Source organism: Amphiprion ocellaris, chromosome 22 (assembly GCF_022539595.1).
Source record: "Amphiprion ocellaris isolate individual 3 ecotype Okinawa chromosome 22, ASM2253959v1, whole genome shotgun sequence".
NCBI classification, from domain to species: domain Eukaryota; kingdom Metazoa; phylum Chordata; class Actinopteri; family Pomacentridae; genus Amphiprion; species Amphiprion ocellaris.
The window spans coordinates 21,568,386-21,586,746 of NC_072787.1; the positions used below are offsets into that span (position 1 = coordinate 21,568,386).

The 18,361-nt window shown below is 38.9% G+C and overlaps 1 protein-coding gene across 6 annotated transcripts in view; it reads left to right on the forward strand.

Moving 5' to 3' along the window:
- The window catches only part of LOC111569235 (RNA-binding Raly-like protein), a 111,325-nt gene that overhangs the window by 63,651 nt on the left and 29,313 nt on the right, over positions 1 to 18,361 (forward strand). Inside the window, exon 1 of one of the 6 annotated variants that reach the window (XM_055007171.1) lies at positions 8,846 to 9,005. The exons of the other annotated variants lie outside the window; for them this stretch is intronic. Coding sequence (XP_054863146.1) covers positions 8,969 to 9,005 — 37 coding nt within the window. The 5' untranslated portion in view covers positions 8,846 to 8,968. Of the gene's footprint in view, positions 1 to 8,845; positions 9,006 to 18,361 lie in introns of those variants that run through there. 6 annotated transcript variants of the gene reach the window in all.

Genomic DNA, 18,361 nt, shown 5'->3' on the forward strand with positions numbered 1-18,361 from the left:
AAACAGTTTTTAATTGTAATTATGTCCCTGCTATGAAAACATACTATGGGACTTGTGTTTTTTGAGATATTTTTATTCTGATTACAAACAGTTTAGTATTGTAGCTGTAAAAGTCAACCGTTTTACAGAAGTGTGGCCTATTTACAAACCTGTGGACACATTTTGATCAATGAAATGTGCACCTTTTGGTGAGAAAAAGTCTTGAAAAGTCCAAAAATCTGCTGTGTTTGCTGCTGCGTGCTTGTAGTTTGCAGTCGATACGTTTTTTTTTGCACTGAAACTGTCTTGTTAGATTACTTAAAGCAGATCTTGTGAGTGACAATAGATGCGTTAACAATGGTGGTAACATTCAGTCTTCTGAGTCGTCACAGATGTAGATCTTTAATCTAGCAGTCAGAACAATACTTCTGAAGTCCGCTTTGTCTCGTGAAGATCTTTGCTAAAAAGCAAACCTGACAATCTGCCATTCATCATCCCTGGGACATTAATCGCTCCGTTCTTTGCAAGTGCCACTTTCCAACTCATGTCAAAGAATTTACGGCCTTGTTAATCTCAGATGCAGCAGGTAGAATAAAAAATGAGATGAAATCCATCAGCTTCCTCCTCTTCTCCCCCTTTGGTTAAAATCGTTCAGTGGGCACCGGTTCAGTCAGTTGTGGCTCCATTACATCCAGGAGACATTATTGTCTGTGTATTGGATTTTTCTAACCCTCGCCACCCTGTGTGGTTTGTATTATCTCTGCTGACTGGGTGAGCGGCTGTGGCACCGATAGCGTCAGAGCCAAATTAGATTTGGCAGCCTTTAATGCTTGTATGAATACCGATTGCGACTAGTTCAACATTTGAATACTTCTTAATGTGATTCTTTGCACTCTGCTGACCCTGACAGATGGAGAGAGAGAGAGAGAGAAGCAGAAGAAAAGACAAAACTGAGTGAGTGAGTGAAGGAGATAGGAGGAAGGAAGGAGGCAGAAAGAAAGGGGATAATGCAGATTAGAGTCTAAATGAAAGGCAAATACGGTTTTACTTGAGAGGATGCCGGCTAGATAAATGTAAATCATGTGTAGCATATGAAAAGATTAATCTATGTGTGATTAAATGAACGTACAGTGAAACAGTTTTGCTGGAGGAAAGCGTTAGAAAATAATCCCTCAATTTAGTAAAAAAGGTATTAAAAAAGTGTAGAATTTTAGAATTCAGAGGCCTGGTCAAGGACAGATCAGGTAACAAAATTAAACTCATTAAAAAGATATCACTGCAGCTGATATTATCGAAAACATTTCGCAGTAAACTGGTTTTATGGGAACATTTTTGTGGCTTATTTTAGAGATATTGATCTGTCAGATGCTGGTATTTCAGCAGATAACAGTGTGACCTCACGGAAAGGAGGTTTTTAGGTTTTTCTCCAAATGTGTTTCTACATTCTTTTGATTTTTGTGTGATTTGATCCAACTGTCTTGAAAAAGCGAGTTCAAAGATGTGTCTGTAACCAGGGACTCCACCAATTTATGAAATTTCTGACTCAACCCAGCAGCTCCATTTTTCCCAGATTCTAATCTCATGATGCCAAAATGAGAGTAAAAATTGTAAATGGATGGATGAGAATGGAGTTATGCCCAAAATAATCTTCAAAATCTGCACAGATTTAAAACTGTGCTATTCATGTGACTTTAGACTTAGACAATTTTCTCCTCAGGTATAAATTCATAAATTCAACGTGTGATGAGATAGAATCCACTGACCATTAAGCAGGAAAGAAAAAATGCACCCATGAATGAATAATTCATTATTCTTTTCTTGAAAATAAACAAAACAAAGCAAATTATAACAAAGCTAAATCCTCCCCCAGAATTTATGTCATACTAGTCCTTTGATTTCAGACAGCAGCATAGACGGATATCTCCTCAAATTGAAAATTGCAGCAAAACGTTCAGCAACAAATTCTCCGAGTGGGCCCACTGACGCTAATTACTGTGAGACGCAGCATCCGAGCCAGCTTTATTTAAATGCATGGTTTAATCAGCCGGATAGGAAAACTGCACTCATGCATATGAAATCACCACGGCTGCTCTCATCAGATCTGTTTCCAGTTGTCTGTATGATATCGTTACTGCGGCCTGTCTCTCTGATGTCGAGCCACAGAAGACACACAAAAGCACACACAATACAGAGACATCATGTATTTTTAGCTCAGAGGTCGATGTCCCCTTTAAATCTGGAACCATCCAGTCGCTGTCGTGCTGTTTGCTCTCCACTAGAGTGTGCAATTTTCCTTCCCAGATTTTGGCACTTCAAGTAGAGATGCTCTCAGTGAAAACCAGCTGAGACGTTTCCTGTAGTTTTTTTTTTTGCTTGCAGAGGTGATATAATAGAGTAACTTTGTGCAACACGTGTATCATAGGATGCTTGCTTTCTCCTTGCAAAAGCTTGTGCTATCAGTTTCGCTAAGGATATCTCACTGCCAATAATCCTGCATTAATCCCCGCGTATTTAAAATCCGCCTTTGAGCACAGTGGCCCTTTGAGTAAGGAGGCTAATCTGTATGCACAAATTTGTAGAAGGAAAGTGAGGAAGTCTTGAAATGTATACAAAAAAAACACTCTTAGCAAGGCAAAAATGTGTCATTTCATCATGAACGTACAAAAAAAACAGCCTGAGGGAATTTATCTGTGCTGTTTTTGGTGTGTTTTCTTGTTTTTCTTTGTATTTTGTGCCTTAAGCTTGACACGGGTTTGCTGAACTGGACAGCATCCAAACAAATGAGCTCTTCAGGCTTTGCAGTAATAATAATCACACATTCCTCCATTAGCTACACCTGACATCGGACTAATACTGATAATTACGATCTTTATTTTTGCAGCATTTCTTCAAATCCATGTTACAAAATGCTTCACAGACAAGTTAACCATAGTACAGTAACATACTGTAAGCTCAGTGTTAGCACACAGACATAATTTGCTGTCATAGACGGCTAAGCAGTTGCAGCAGTTGACACACTAGATAAGTTTGCAATTACTCAGTGCCAAAAGCAGTGGCTGTCTAATGAGCTAAGAGGGGCTGTAAGTCACGGGCCAATGAGATGTGATGGCTTGAGCAGATTTATATCCATCATGTAGAAAATCTTCCCCCTGGGCGTCCCCCGCCTCCCTCCATCTCAGCCATAAATGAGGGTCATTTGTTAACAGGCTGTGTGTTTCAAATGCCATCCGAGATTTGGCAGAGAATGCAGAGCGCTTTAGATTAGCTTGATGCATGCACATACGCGACGGAGCTCTTTGTGTCTTAAAAAGGGGTAATGACGTGCCGAGCGCTTTGAGGCCTTTATGAGCTTCCTCAAAACACAATACATTCTTCCTGCCACATCTCAGGTCTCAATTGGTGGTAATTGTATCAGTCTTCCCCCAGAAGAACTTCCCCCACCTGTTATGGAATTAGTTCAACTGTTTTTTTGTTGTTTTTTTTTACCAGCCCCTCGGTGCAGCATGGCAAGGGAAATAACAGTGGCTGTGATTTAATATCAGCAGAGATGGATCACCATGGAGGTTTGGCAGCACTGTAGCCCTCTGGGAGGATGTGAATATGGAGGTTTTTATCCTTTCTTAAACAAAAAATATTGGAAACAGTATAATGCTTGGATCCACAATCAAGGTTTAACCAATTGCCCCGAATAGCACAAACTTATTGCAAGTAGCAAACAGTCATTAGTATTCATTTGCAGTCATGTTTCTGGTCATGTGATGGATGTAAGTCCAATATTAGGTCCTCTAGTGAGGGTTTTAATCTGCAAGAAGCATCTGACTCTTTAGCTGCTAAATGCTCCACTGTGTCCTGCTGAAAATGACTTTTTAGGACCAAAACATGCCGTAGACCCAAAGAAATTAGCTGGAAGCTCATATAGCTGTCAGTTAAAGCAACAAGGTAATTGTAGAAGTTTGCATTAAGACATTCAACATTGTTAATCAGTATAAATTCTCATTTCCCCAACTTAAATGCAACAATCAAGCTGCAAACATCCTGAGAAAAGAATGAATGACCTTTCCACTTACCAAATAACTGCAAACGCCTGTTTTATATATGATAATTTATTTAAAATATATATATTTCCTAAATATAATAAAATATTTTATAATAAAATGCTGAAACATATGTATTAAATGAGGGATCTAGCTTTATTAATTAGCACAAAATACATATGGAAATTTCATTTAACATATACACATTTCATAAATACAACAACATATATTAAATCAAATGCAAAACATGTATTAAATGAAGGATTTAGCTTTGTTATTTTGCATACAACATTTTTTTTAACCAACCTGACTACAAAAATCCAACTGGAAACATGATGACAACTGGAGTTATGCCTTTTTTTTACTAACCAAATAGCTGCAAAAGCCTGTTTTACATATGATAATTTCATTTAAAATGTACATATTTCTGAAATAAAACCTGTTCTTAATAAAATGTTTACAAAATGTATTAAATTAGGGAACTAGCTTTGTTATTTAGCATAAAACTTGTTTTTCATTTTAACCAATCTGACAGCAATAATCCAGCTGGAAACATGATGAGAAAATGAGTTATGCTTTTTCCACTAACCAAATAGCTGCAAAAACCTGTTTTACATGTGAGAATTTAATTTAAAATAAACCTATTTCTCAAAAATAATAATATATTTTTATCAGAAAGCTAAAAATAAGTATTAAATGAGCGATCTAGCTTTGCTTTTGGAGAGAAATTAGTATGAAAATGACATGAATACAGACTAAAAAGTATTGATCCTGATGATTTTATGGCACATGGTTCCTGTTGTGTTCTGGCTGTTTGTTGTATTAATCCATCATGAACAGCAGATGTCCCTGCTACACTTTTTAACACACTTTTGCCTCATCCTTTGTTGCTATTCAACGTAGCATGCTTATGACCCTCTTTGGTGCTTGTTTTCATCCACAAAAACACTCTTTAAAATGCAATGAGCACAATGTGAGAAAGTTTCCACAGTGCTCGAGGTTTCTGTTTTCAACGGATGACTTTGACCTACAGCCCTGCGCTTGAATCAGTAACCCTGTCCTCTGTATTGATTTATTCGATTTGGCCATTTTCACACAAAAAGAAATTCACTTTGAGGAATTCCGTCTTTCCCAAGTTTTAAAAGTAAAACTATAAAGAAGGCCATTTGTCATTCTGTAGCATGTGAGAGCAGCAGCAGCAGCAGCAGCAGTTTCAGTGGAGGCCGGTATTGATTGAATCCCTGCTACTTCCAATGCACTCGGCTTCCAGAGTTGTTTGTTTCCACCGCTCAATTCATCTCGGGCCAAAAAAAAAGACAGAAAAGGAGTTGTTATTCAACCCACACAACAATAATGTAATATAGTGGAATAAATCGCACAAAATCAACATCCATCCTGCTTCCATATCCTTGTCTCCTTAGCAACACGATCCCCTTTGCAAGTAAGATGAGATGCACCTTTTCTCAAGTATGCCCAGAGGTCGCTGAGGGAGTGGAATATTATTTTTATGCCAGTGTCACTGTATGCGTACCAAAAAAAAGGAAATAATAACCAGACAGAGTATTACAGTGAAGTGTTCTGGTTAGCTGCTGGAAGGAAACACCTTCTTGTGCTATAAAAAAGGATGTTTCAGTGCTTAAATGAGGAGGGGTTTGTCACGATGAAGGTCACAGACAGGATCTCTTTTGGTCTTTTTTCAGAGTTGGAAATGATGCGTACTATGAATGAATGCGAATTAAATGATTCCCAGCAGGAAGTCTAAATAAATTTGAAGCATTTCTGAAGAATAGCAAGTGAGAAAAATACACTCGGAGGACACGGTGCCAACTCATTTTGTATTCTAGCATGCTGTTAATCAGCTCACTTCACCAGTTTGGTCCAGAATGAAATATCTGCGCATTGAAAATGTACACATATGGTGCCCCAAAGGATGAACCGTACTGGTGGTCAACTAACTTTACTCTGCAGTGCCACTAGTGTGGTGACATTTCTGCTTTTTTTAAGGAAAAAATGTGAACTGGCCAACAGTTTGCAATGACGTTTGTTACACGTGTTCTTTTCCCATCAGGTTGAACCATCATTAGGTCAAAATCAGAATGTGTCCAAAACTTTGTTATATTACATGATGCTGTAAAAAAGCAGCTGTATTTAGTAATCACTGCTAATTAGGAAATGTTTGCATGCTAATACACCCAGCTAACATGGCAAACAATATACTTGCTAGACATTACATTCAATCTTAATTTTATTAGACTTAAATTAAGCAAGTTAACAGACCTGCAACGATTAATCGTCAACTGTTCTGATAAACAATTAATCAATTTGAGTACTTTTTTAAAGAAAAAAGGATTCCAAATCCTCTGATTCCAACCTTTTTAACTGGAATATCTTGTTTATTTACTCCTGGTGCACAAAACAAGAGATTTAAGAACATCTCATTTATTATTGGAGAAAATAATCAACAGATTAATGAAAATTGTCATTAGTTGTAGCTGACTTTAGATCTTGCAATGAAAACACCAAATGCTCAAATTCCTGCTATATTGTTATTCTTATGGTACAAATTTGCTATATTCAACCAGTAATACATTTTCCACCTGTTATCTGCATCCAACACACATCCTCCAGAAAGTACTGCACCGTTATCCTGCAGATTTGTGTCACATTTCTCTTTAGTTTCACAAAACCTATCGCCAACCCAATGCTATCAAAGCAGGTGAGCTTCTACAAAAGTGGAGATCAATAGTCTGAACCAGCTCATCAACAACCTGTAAAACCTTAGACGCTCTCCTGGACAGACTGTCTGAAGAGGTTCCTCTTGAAAGAGGCTCTTTTTGTATTAAATGAATATTCTTTTCCAATAAACAGACACACAAGTAACTGATAATGATGTGTATGAGCTATAAAAGAATACATTTTTTAAAAACATTTTGGTTTTTGCTTGTAAATGTTTTCTGGTCAAATGTTCTATATTGTGTACTTTAAACAGCCATAACAATACCAAAACATTCTCAGAATATTGCTGGGGAAATGCTCTACCCTTGGTAATATATCACATTGCAGGATTGTTCCATTAAAAAAAAAAAAGAAAAGAAAGAAAATTAAGAAATCATCAGAGACCTTGAGAAAACCTTGAAAACATTTTCTGAATGTTTGTCTGAGACAGTTCTTCTTTTACATGTAACATCTGGGCAACATTTTATGGAAGAATGTTCTATAATGTCAAAAACATCAACACAAGCATCTTCTGAATATTGCAGGCAAAATGTTCTACCATTGTTAATGCATCACATTACAGGGGTGTTCTATAAAGAAGAAAGAAAGCAACAAACAAAAAACACATTGAAAAAGAAAACATTTAAGATGTTGATAGCATCTTAAAAGCATTTTTTAAATGTTGGTGTGTGAATGTTTTTCTTATCCACTATATTCTGATGTCTTACAAACATTATGTATCTTTGAACTTCATTGCTGAAATGAGAAACTTTCTCTGAAATTTAAAATGTTTTCTTGAAATCATTATTGGAACTTGTATGTAATATTAACCAGTATTGTAGGAACATTTCCTACTTATTGGGTATCAACACTCAAGGATAGATGTTAAAAAAATCCTCTTTTATTCTGAAATATTGTTCATAGATGAATAAAAATATTTCAATAAAGCCTTGTGTTGGATACATTAACAATAACAGAACATTATCAGAAAATTCCAATTTAACATTTTATCTTAACTGACTTTTAACCTCTTTATTTTGAAATAAGAAACATCCTTTGATTATTGGTTTCTGTACAACATTATGAGAACTTGTAGGTAATATTAACCAATGTTGTGGAAATATTCCCTGCTTGTTGGGTATCAACACCTGAAGGATAAATGTTGAAAAACCCTCTTTTATTCTGAAATATTTTTCATAAATGAACAAAAACAGTTCAAGAAAGCTTTGTGTTTCAATTCCAATTAAACATTACGTTTTAACTGGCTTTCAACCTCTTTATTTTGAAAAACATCCTTTGACTGTTAGTTTTTTTTAAAACGTTGTGAGAACGTGTAAGTAATATTAACCATTGTTGTGGGAATGTTTCCTGCTTGTTGGGCATCAGCACTGAAAGCTAAATGTTGAAAAATCCTCTTTTATTTTGAAATATGTTGAACATAAACAAACAAAAACATTTCAATAAAGCTTTGTGTTCCAATTCCAATTAAACATTATGTCTTAACTGATTTTTAACCTCTTTATTTTGCAATGAGGAACATCCTTTAAACACCCTTTGACTGTTAGTTTCTTAAAAACATTGTGAGAACTTGTACCTAGATAATATTAACCAATGTTGTGGGAACATTTCCTGCTTGTTGGCCATCAACTCTGATGGGTAAATGTTTAAAAAAATCGTCTTTTATTCTGAAATATTTTTCACAAATTAGCAAAAACATTTCAATAAAGCGTTGTGCTTCGATTCTAATTATACATTATGTCTTAACTGACTTTTAACCTCTTTATTTTGAAATGAGGAACATCCTTCAAACATCCTTTGATTATTAATTTCTTTAAAACATTATGAGAACTTGTGGGTGATGTTGTGGGAACATCCCATGCTTGCTGGGGTGAATCCAAACAAAAATGAGGGTAGATACGATCAGAATTAGCCTCCACGGTTGTTTTGGTGAATTTATATTTATTCTTTCTTCAATTCTCCGGTTGTTTCCGCCTAATTTCCTCGATTTGTGATTGGCTCTGTCCCTGCTGCTGCTGTGTTTGGATGAGGCTGCCCCCTCACCCCCCCTCTCCAGACTCCAGCTTTGGTACGGTCCTCTCTCAAGAAGTGCCTCCAATTCTCCGTCTGAGGGTCTAATTTATTCCCAGTCAGAAAGTGTCAGCGGCACGCCGGAGGTTTTCTGACGCTCTCTGTCGCCTGTAAGTGTCCTCAAAAAGAGCGCAAAGCTGGACCCGTACATTATGACCATGTACAAGAGGAAGCGTCGCAACCATCGATGTAAGTTTGCACAGCAGCATCATTTTTAAGGGGGTTCATAATCCACCGAGGACATTTTTCTTCCTCTTTTCTTTATGCAGATGTCGTTCTGCGCTTTGCATAAAAATACCAACTTGCAAATTCTAAGTCGTGATTCATGCAAAATGCAGTCGGGGCCTATTTAAGTTGCAGTAATTTGCATTTTCATTACACATTTTTAAGATTAAATGTTTGTGAGCTTTTATTATGTATTTCCTTACGTGTTATTTTATTATGAATCTTATAATACTCAACTATTGGGGAATCCAAGTCACCTGCTGCGCACTGGTTGGATTTTTTTTTTTCCTTTTTTTTCTTTTTTATTTCCCATCAAGCTGTTAGTTCTGAAAAGCCATCTCCGCACCTGCTCTGTTGTCTCTTGTAATATATTCATTCTGCTCAAGTTGGCATACATTATCATGATTTGTGTTTGACTTATCGAGGCTGTTTTTGTCACGAAAAAACGCACAATTGGGTTCAGCTCACATTACAGTTTTATTCCCTCAGGAGTTACAATAAACACCAGTTGTCCTCCAAAAAAAGTGCATTTTTCGTGCGAAACTTGTCCTCCTGGTGCTTTGCATATTCAAATATCTCTGCGGTGAATGCACATTGTCCTTTAATTACTGTGTTCATGAGGTGAGAAAGGCAAATATTTGAGGTATAACAGTATAAAGATGGGAAAATATTAGTTTAATTATTAAACTATCTTCATTTTTTGTATTTTTTCAAGCAAAAATGTCAGTAATGACCAAGATCAAGCTTCAAAATTGTAAGAAATTGACAGTTTTGTGTATCTAATGTGATAGCAAAGTGAATATACTTGTGTTATGGGCCAAAAAATGTCAATTTTGTAGACTGTCTTAACAGGAGCAGCACTATAATAGTATGACAGTAATGGTATTATAAATCCTGTCCTAAAGCGAGTGATATTTAAAGCACTGATACTACACTCTGTGCATATGCAGAGCATTTTTGCCACAGTCAAGAAATTGGAAAGCTGTCATAAGGAAGTAAACTGTGTAAAATCAGTGGTTTGCAAATTAGCAGTTGGCACCTGCCCTTGTCACAATATTCCACAAGGTGTGCCATGACTCCGCTGCCTGTCTCTGTAGAGAGAGATAAAGGGTTTAAAGGTGCTGCTTTGTGCTCGCTTTAGAAAAAGAGAAGTTGGTGTTTTCTCTCTTCGACAAAAGAAATCTAAATTGTGCACTGCATAGGCTAGAAATAGATCCAGCTGCATGAGTTTCTGGATTTACAGCCTGCTCGTATAGAGGCGACGCAGGAGGCAAAGGAGCCCAGATGCTCCCCAGCAGAAAGAGTAGAAAAGCCTGTAGATCTGTGCAGAGGCCAAGATTGGGGAAGAGCTTCTTTAGGAGCTTGTTCTGAACTTTATCTGCCAGCTATTAGGCCAAAGAGACGGTGAGAGACTGCCAGCGGCTATGGACTACAGAATGGAATGTTTCACTGTGCTGCTGGACGGAAGTCTTGGTCTATGTGGATGTAAGATAGAAAACCTGAGACAGCTGATGGTAGAGATGCAACCCTTCTAAATGTAGCTTCATGAGATGTTTCTGCAGAATGTTTTACTCTGGTGCTAAATAGAGGTTTTGGTGGACGTTAAATAGAAAACCTGATGATCCTAAAATGAGAAAACCACAAATGCAGCCTCTGTACTTGTAGTGTCGGCCAGACACATGCAGAAACTCAAAAAACTAGGCTCAAAGACTTTTTAAAAAAATGCTGTAATGCACTGATGAATGGAAATGAGCTTCTACAAGGGGTGTTGTGTGTCTTTCTTTGCAAATCTGTTGGTGTGGGTTTGTTTTTTTAGAGCAAGCATAACTGCAGATTCAGCATGGGGAGATGATGTGTGAGTGACATGTAACTGTGAAGAGGCTTGTGTAGGTGGAATTTTGGAGTTAGTTGGAGACTATAGCGATTTATTATTTTTTCGTTGGCAGCAGCTGTGACTTTGAAACGTACTCTGTAGTAGTAAATGTGAAAGCTTTAAATATTTTCTTGTGCAAAGCCAGACTCACAAAGAAGAAGCTTCAATTAATAACAATAAGTGACATGATTAAACCCCTCACATCCACCCTTTTTTAATAAAGCAGGAAGAACAAACGCATAATTTCCCAATGAACAGGGGTGACTTTTACACATCTTGACTTGACTAATACACAGCGAAGCAGCAGTAATTTTTGCCAAACTGTAGCAACAGTGCCCCCTGTAGCCACAAGTGATAATTAGGAGATTATTGCACAATAAATTCTGCTTGTCTCAAAGTTGAAGCAGCAAAAGGTATACGAACAAACGCAAAATCATCATCAAAGTAAAATCAGGCGATTTTACTGTTAGCAGCAACAGAAGAGTTAGCTTTTTTAATCACAGCCACAAATAGAAATCGGAGAAAAATGTAATTCCCACACAATTTCAACGGATAGTAGAAGCCGTTGTTAACAGATGCGATCTTTTTCCACTTAGATGCTGGCCACCTTGCTAACTAGGGCAGAACAATCTGGAGAAAATGTCTAACTACATTTTTTTTTCTCAGAGATATTGCACATTGAGTGGTGATGTTGTATTTCCAGTCAAGCTGCAGTTCCCTCTCGTAGATGTAAACCTGTGAAGGAGCATCATAGCATGAGGTCAAGTGCATGATTGTCACCAGAGGGGGACAGCATGAATTTGTAAAACCACCGACATAACAGTTCAAGCATCAGTAACAACATGAGACATAACAAGCCGGTTATTATGACTCACTAGTCCGTCAGCGAGAAGGCCAGCTCAGTGTCTGTGTTGTTGCATTTTATTTCACACAGCTCTCAGAGATTTACTCTTGGCCAGCCTTTTGCTCGGCCACTCTCTCTTTTTCTTTTCTTATCTTCTTCTGTCGGTGTCCTCTCCATCCTATTCATCTCTGTCACAATGTCTGGACAGGTGACAGATCCGCCAGGTGGATAATTGGTCAAATGTAGAACTAAGAATCGGCATATTTTTTTTATTTTATAGTGAGCACAACCAGATTGCAGGTACATATTTTGTCATTAGCTGCACATTTTTATGCAATTTCAGTCCTGTTTCGCTTTTGTACCACTTACCAAAATCCCAAAAAATCTAAATCCCCTTCATCCCTTCAGGCTAACAACCTACCACACTAAAAACGTCAAGTTTTGCAGATGACTTATTTATAAGGTAACACAGCACTGCTAGTTTTTTTTCTGTGAATCCACTATTTTAATGTCAGTTCTCGCCTTCTTGTGTGCAAATGTTCCACCAAAACAATTTCCATCCTGCTATTTTTAGAGGATGACATCTCTAGGGGGTTCACTTAGCTCCACCCAATTAGATTGTGATTGGTTTCAAGTGTGTTTTTCGCTCTATAGCAGAATGATACTGAGGTGTAGTCAGACCATTTTTTGCTGTAGAATGGTCTGACCATGCGAGACATGCTCCTCCTTAAAGCTAGCTGAAGAATCATAGTTGGTGGGTAGTCGTACCTGCTCATTCTCCCTGTTACATACGCTGCAGTGCTTTTGAAGGTGTTTTTATGTATGCGTAGCGAATGTTGCTGGAGGGAACAGGTAAACTTTGAGGCCTAACACATGGAAATGAAAATTGATCCCACAAAGAAACCTCCTTTCCCCTTGTGTCTTGCCCCGAGATGTTGCTTCAGTTGCAATTTCTTGCCATGATTGAAGGCTGCAGCGCATGACGGACGAATGTGTCTGCAGATGTTACTTTTGGGCCGTATGTCGTGCTGTGCTGCTGATGGTGGAAGGAGGGGGAAAGAGCACGGCAGGCTGTTACATCTTCTGTCAGATGCCCTCCATGTATTTCAAGCCATGTGTCAAGGGCAGCCGTGTTTGTGTGTGTGTGTGTGTGTGTGAGGGAGTGTTTTTCTGCCTTCCAGAATAGACTGCTATTCAGCTTAGCTTCATTTTGCCCAGAATTTTCAGTTTGCATGTCCATGGGAAGGAATACAAATCACGCACAATGCAATCCTTGGTGAAGCTGTTAGAGTCCGCTGCTCTGCTTCTCTTGAATAAATCACAAGCAATTACAGAATATAATCCATTCCAGATACTCCAGTTGCTACCTAAGATGCAGTTGCAACAGTTTAAAAATTCAACAGCTGTGCCTCCACGCTATTTTTGTTGTTTTCTGTACGGACAAGCAGCCGCATCACCCTCCACTCTGCCCAGGAAATGCGATTTTATCTGTCAGAAAGGACCTAATGAGACTCCTCTATCGATGATGAAATAAAGTGACAGAGTTACCACAAGATGTCGCTCCCCCAGAGTCCTCGTCTCTCCCACCGGCAGCAACCACTCGCATTTAGTCGAGCAAAGGCTGCTTGGATTGCCGCCAGGAGAGGCGCCAATCAGTGTGACAGAAAGACAAGCATTCAGTGACACTTCTGCACATGTACCGAGCGCTGACGTTACAGTGAAAACACCAACACTCACCAGTAAATGACACCTTATTATCCACATCCTTGTGTGCAGGAGGATGGAACATGCTGCAGAATGGCTTTTTTGTGTGTGTTTGTTTTTAGTGTGAAGAAGCAGAATATTTTGAGCAACAGGCTTTGGTGAATGGCGGGTATTAATATTGGATCTAATGTGCACAGTCGACAGATACAGCTGCAGCCAGTCTGACGAATAGTGAAATTAATGTCTGTCAAGTGTCATGGCAATCACACTGAAATAATTAGGGGACTTGTAGCATCTCACTCTTTCTCTATTCCTACAACACTTGCCTCTCTCATGCAACTATACGCAGGGATGAGTAACATGGGTTTTGAAAGGCGAGTGCAAAATTGCATCACGTTTCCATGCATGTAGGCCACCAATACGCCTGTCAGTTTTCCCCTCAATCAGTAATTCTCTTTATTTTCCCATTTAAAATGAGCTGTCTTGAGTGGGAATTTTAAAGCAAGCCAAAGGTTTCCGTTCTCGGTTCAAAGCCTATTTTTAGTCCGTTAGGAAAGTCAACACTGATAACCTGATTATCAGCGGCTGTCGGTGCCGTTTCTCCCAGGAAACACTTGTTCGTGCATCTGCGACTAAACGCCCGGTGTTTGTTTTCATGCCTCGCTCCGCTCCGTCGCTGAGCTCCCTCGTTGCGCCGCGTTCATCTGTCCAGCGGCCCGAATCGTCCGCTTTTTGAAGTGCATCGTTGTTGACTTGCGTGAGACAGCTCACTGGGTTTACAGGTCACACAGAGGGATGTGATCTCAAACCAATGCCATGCCTTTATCTGTTCTGCCGGTGCCCGAAGGGGGCTGGGGGATTATGAGCTCATCCTCCCCGGGACTTTGGGCCGTGCAGCTGCAGAAAGAGAGGCACCGAGGCAGGGCAGCAGGCTGAAAGTCACACTCACGCGTCTGCAGAGGAAGAGATGCTTCCATTTGTAATGGGTTGTTCACTGAGATGTTTTCCAGTCGTATAGAATAAAATGGGTGTTTAGTGAACACTGATCTGTATTGTAGAGTGGAAAGGAAGTGGACTGTGATTTTGGAGGCACTGGCACAAGAGAGTGGAGGTAGTAAAAAATTCATACAATGCAGAAATAGAACTGAAACCATGTTAGTGAGCATTTTTACATAACTTTTGTAAGCAAAAATTCACAGATTCACAGGATTTTTAAGATTATTTGCTTTTTAGTTCTGAAAAAATAGCAATTTTGCAGAAAAATTCACTTATTTATTCTTTCAGGTGTCTATATGGGGCTAAACATGAACATTTGCTTATTCTGTGTGTTAGAAAAGCATTCCACTTTGAAATACTCTGTCATTATATACTGGATTCTTTACTTCTCCCTTCTGGGATACTACTATGTTGTATTGAGGGGAAAAAATATGATATTTGTAGCTTCAAAAATACACAAGCTTGTGTCACCTTGAAAGCTGTGAAGATTCAGGCTTTATATAATTTCATGAATGAGTGCCTTGGAATTTTAATTTCGTTCGTATTTTTGAAATACACTTCTAAGTGAAAATGGTGATGCACAGAGCATAGCTGAATCAAAGTAATGATAGTTTTTCTTTTCATGTCGATGGTGCAGCCATCGATAAATCTGCTCTTGATTCATTATTTATTCGTTCTGTTTATAAAATGTCATGAAAAATGAATGATGGCCGTGATCATCTCCCAGAGCCCAAGATGACATCTGGAAATTTCTTGTTTTATCCAACCAGTAGTTTAGAACTAAATGTTTCCTTAGTTGTCTATCATCAATGACAAAAAAAAAATGTTTGATTAACTGCAGTTTTCAAATCCACTTTATAAATTCAATTCAGTTTTATTATGTAACGAAAATTCACAACAGACACTACCGTTCAATGGTTTGGGGTCACTTAGAAATGTGCTTATTTTTGAAAGAAAAGAAGATAACATTAAATTATTGTTAATGTGGTAAATGACTATTGTAGCTGGAAACGGCTGATTTTTAATGGAATATCTCCATAGGGGTACAGAGGAACATTTCCAGCAACCATCACTCCTGTGTTCTAATGCTACATTGTGTTAGTTAATGGTGTTGAAAGGCTAATTGATGATTATAAAACCCTTGTGCAATTGTGTTAACACATGAATAAAAGTGTGAGTTTTCATGGAAAACATGAAATTGTCTGGGGGACCCCAAACTTTTGAACAGTAGTGTACGTCATCTCACAGCGTTCACCATGGTAAGGTAAAGACATTATGAATTTTAAACAGAGAGCAGAGAATCAACAATCCAAAGCTGCCTTTGGATTTTCTATGAGCAAACAGTCGGCTACAGTGGGAAGAAAATAAATAAAACAGGGAGGAAAAAATACACCTCAGACAGAACCAGGCTCAGGGAAGGCGGCCATCTGCCTTGACCGGTTGGAGTCGCATAAATATTCAATATTTCCATTCTGCAGGTTCTACTCATTGATTTTTAACATTATTCACAATGCCCTAGAAGCTGTGCAACCAGGTATACATGCATGGAAATTAGCTACTGGGTAAATCTGGTACGTCTGATGCATCTCTTCTCCTATGATATTCGTGCTTTTGTGCACAGTTCCATCAAAAAAAGTGACCTTTTTCAGATAGTAGAGAAAGAAAATGCTTTATTCTTTCATGGTATGTGAGAGTAAGTGTTAAATTTTAACCTAATTTGATGTGAAAGAATGCAATTTGTCAACCGCAATTTGGAATTCAACCAGTAAAATGTAGCGCCCCACATTACCTCACCTTGAACTTTGATTCATGGTTTTCCTGAATAGCCCTGTTTGATGTCTGATCTTCAAAGGTTCCCCGAACAGAACCTTTGATATGCAGATAGCTGCTCCGTCTCCTCGCCACTCTTTTTCCCTGTAATTAGACAACACCTGTCCACAATGGCAGCCCGCTGTGGCTCTCCCCTGGTAGAGAGGTGTCAGTAAACAAGCGGTTTTCCTCCCAGTTCTTAAACATGTCCTCGGCGTTGATAGAGGGAGAGGTTAATGATGAATCGTGACCCTGAAGGATGGCACCAAAAGTAAGATTTTGTGAATGAATTGTGAGGTTTGATTCAGAAAGAAGGTTTTTTTTGCGAAAATCCAAATCTATCAGGTTACGTTGAGGATATTTGGTTGTGGAAATGTGTCAATTAAGTTGTCAGTTTCTACCTCTAACGTTATTAATAATCCTTGAGAAGAGGAGCAAAGATGAAAGCAACGTCTGCAGTTTTATGGTGCACACCACCAGCCAGGGTCTCTCGCCTGCAGGTCATGATGTGCAGTTTTGAGTATTAGATGCAGCAAATTCCTCATCTCAGACCCCCTGCTGTCCTCGCAAACCAGTCTGGGTTTGCAATTCAGCGAAGAGTTCTTGTCAAAGGCAGCCAAGCTAAATCTGGTGCAGAGATGAATTCGCCTGTCCCCTCTGCACGTCCATCACCTGCTTTATTCAGCCCCCTTCACGCTCTTTGTCTTTGCTCATGTCGCTCCTGCTGAGGAACAATTTGCAAGATTAGTTACTTTGTTCAATTAATTAAGTCATTGGGGAGATAGGCGCCGGAGTTTCTCATTCCGCGAGGAGATGATCAGCAGCTCCCCAAGCGTCCTGCTCTCTCGCTCTTCCTCTTTCTCGCCTCGGCATTTTATGTTTATCTCATCAAATAGACAGTTGGCGGTTTTCGCAAGACGACGAGAACGAAATGAAAGTACGCAAGGAAAAGAAGTGACAAATGTGATGAAGAACCGTCGGGCCTCGTCTGTGGGGAATTCTTTTCTCTGTTTTTGGGGAAAGAAAAGAGCACATTTCTCATTCCTTGAAGGTCCTCGCTGATACCTACTGAATGGGAGTTTATTGCAGTCAATCACCTGCTCTGCAGATGTGCAAAATGAGTTAAAACGGCGACACGGAAGCTTTTTAGGTAATAAGGAGGAGAAAAGGGCTTTTCATGCCTTGATGGCAGCAGGGTGGTAGGTTAGAGACAGCCGGATAAATTTAATATCCCAGACTTGATCCTGAGGGCAGAATGACAAAGCATAAAGTGAAATTTGTACTGTGGGTGATGGATAATGTAGCAATACTGTGGGTTTATGTCCCTGCCGTCATTTTCATATCATTATTTGAGCTTTGCCTCTGAGAAATCTTGTCATTCACATTAGTTTGGCTGCTCCAAATACAAGTACCCATGAGCCTTGGTCACTGTTGCTATGGAAAAGTCTCCAAATCGGTGCCCTCGCAGACTCAAAATACTTTGCCACAGCAGTTGGTGCCAAAACACACAGAATTCATGTAGCCCACAGTGAATCCAAGGCTGCAGATAGTAATGTATTTTTGTCACATTGGTGCTCTGTAAATGGTAATGCTGGTGTGTCAGTGCTCGACTATGATTCTACTGAAAGCCTGTCAACAACTGATGCTGAAATGGCTTTAAATTTTGTAAAGACTCCTGTCTCTATAGGATGAAGCCTAATAAATTTGGTCATCTATTGATGCCACCAGCTGGTCTAATTTCCTATGTGTTCACTCACTGCAATATCTGTTAAATAAATACGGTTGGCATGCAGTCTTGTATTGATGCTGATGATCCTTTGATTTGTGCATAGATATAGATCTTATCGGGTGTCTCCAGAGGGTGACATCTAATGAATTTCTACTGGCAACACCAGCTGGTTGAATTTTATTCAGTGAAATATCTGTGTAATAGCTCTTACTGGCAGTCATTCATGGTTTCCAGAGGTTGTATCCCCTGATTTCTGCCTGCATAAAGGTCTTATTGGGTGACAAACATTTAATTTCTTGCATTCTGGTGAATTTTTTGGTGCCAATTTTTTCCATTTTCTGCATCAATTTATGTTTCAGATATCT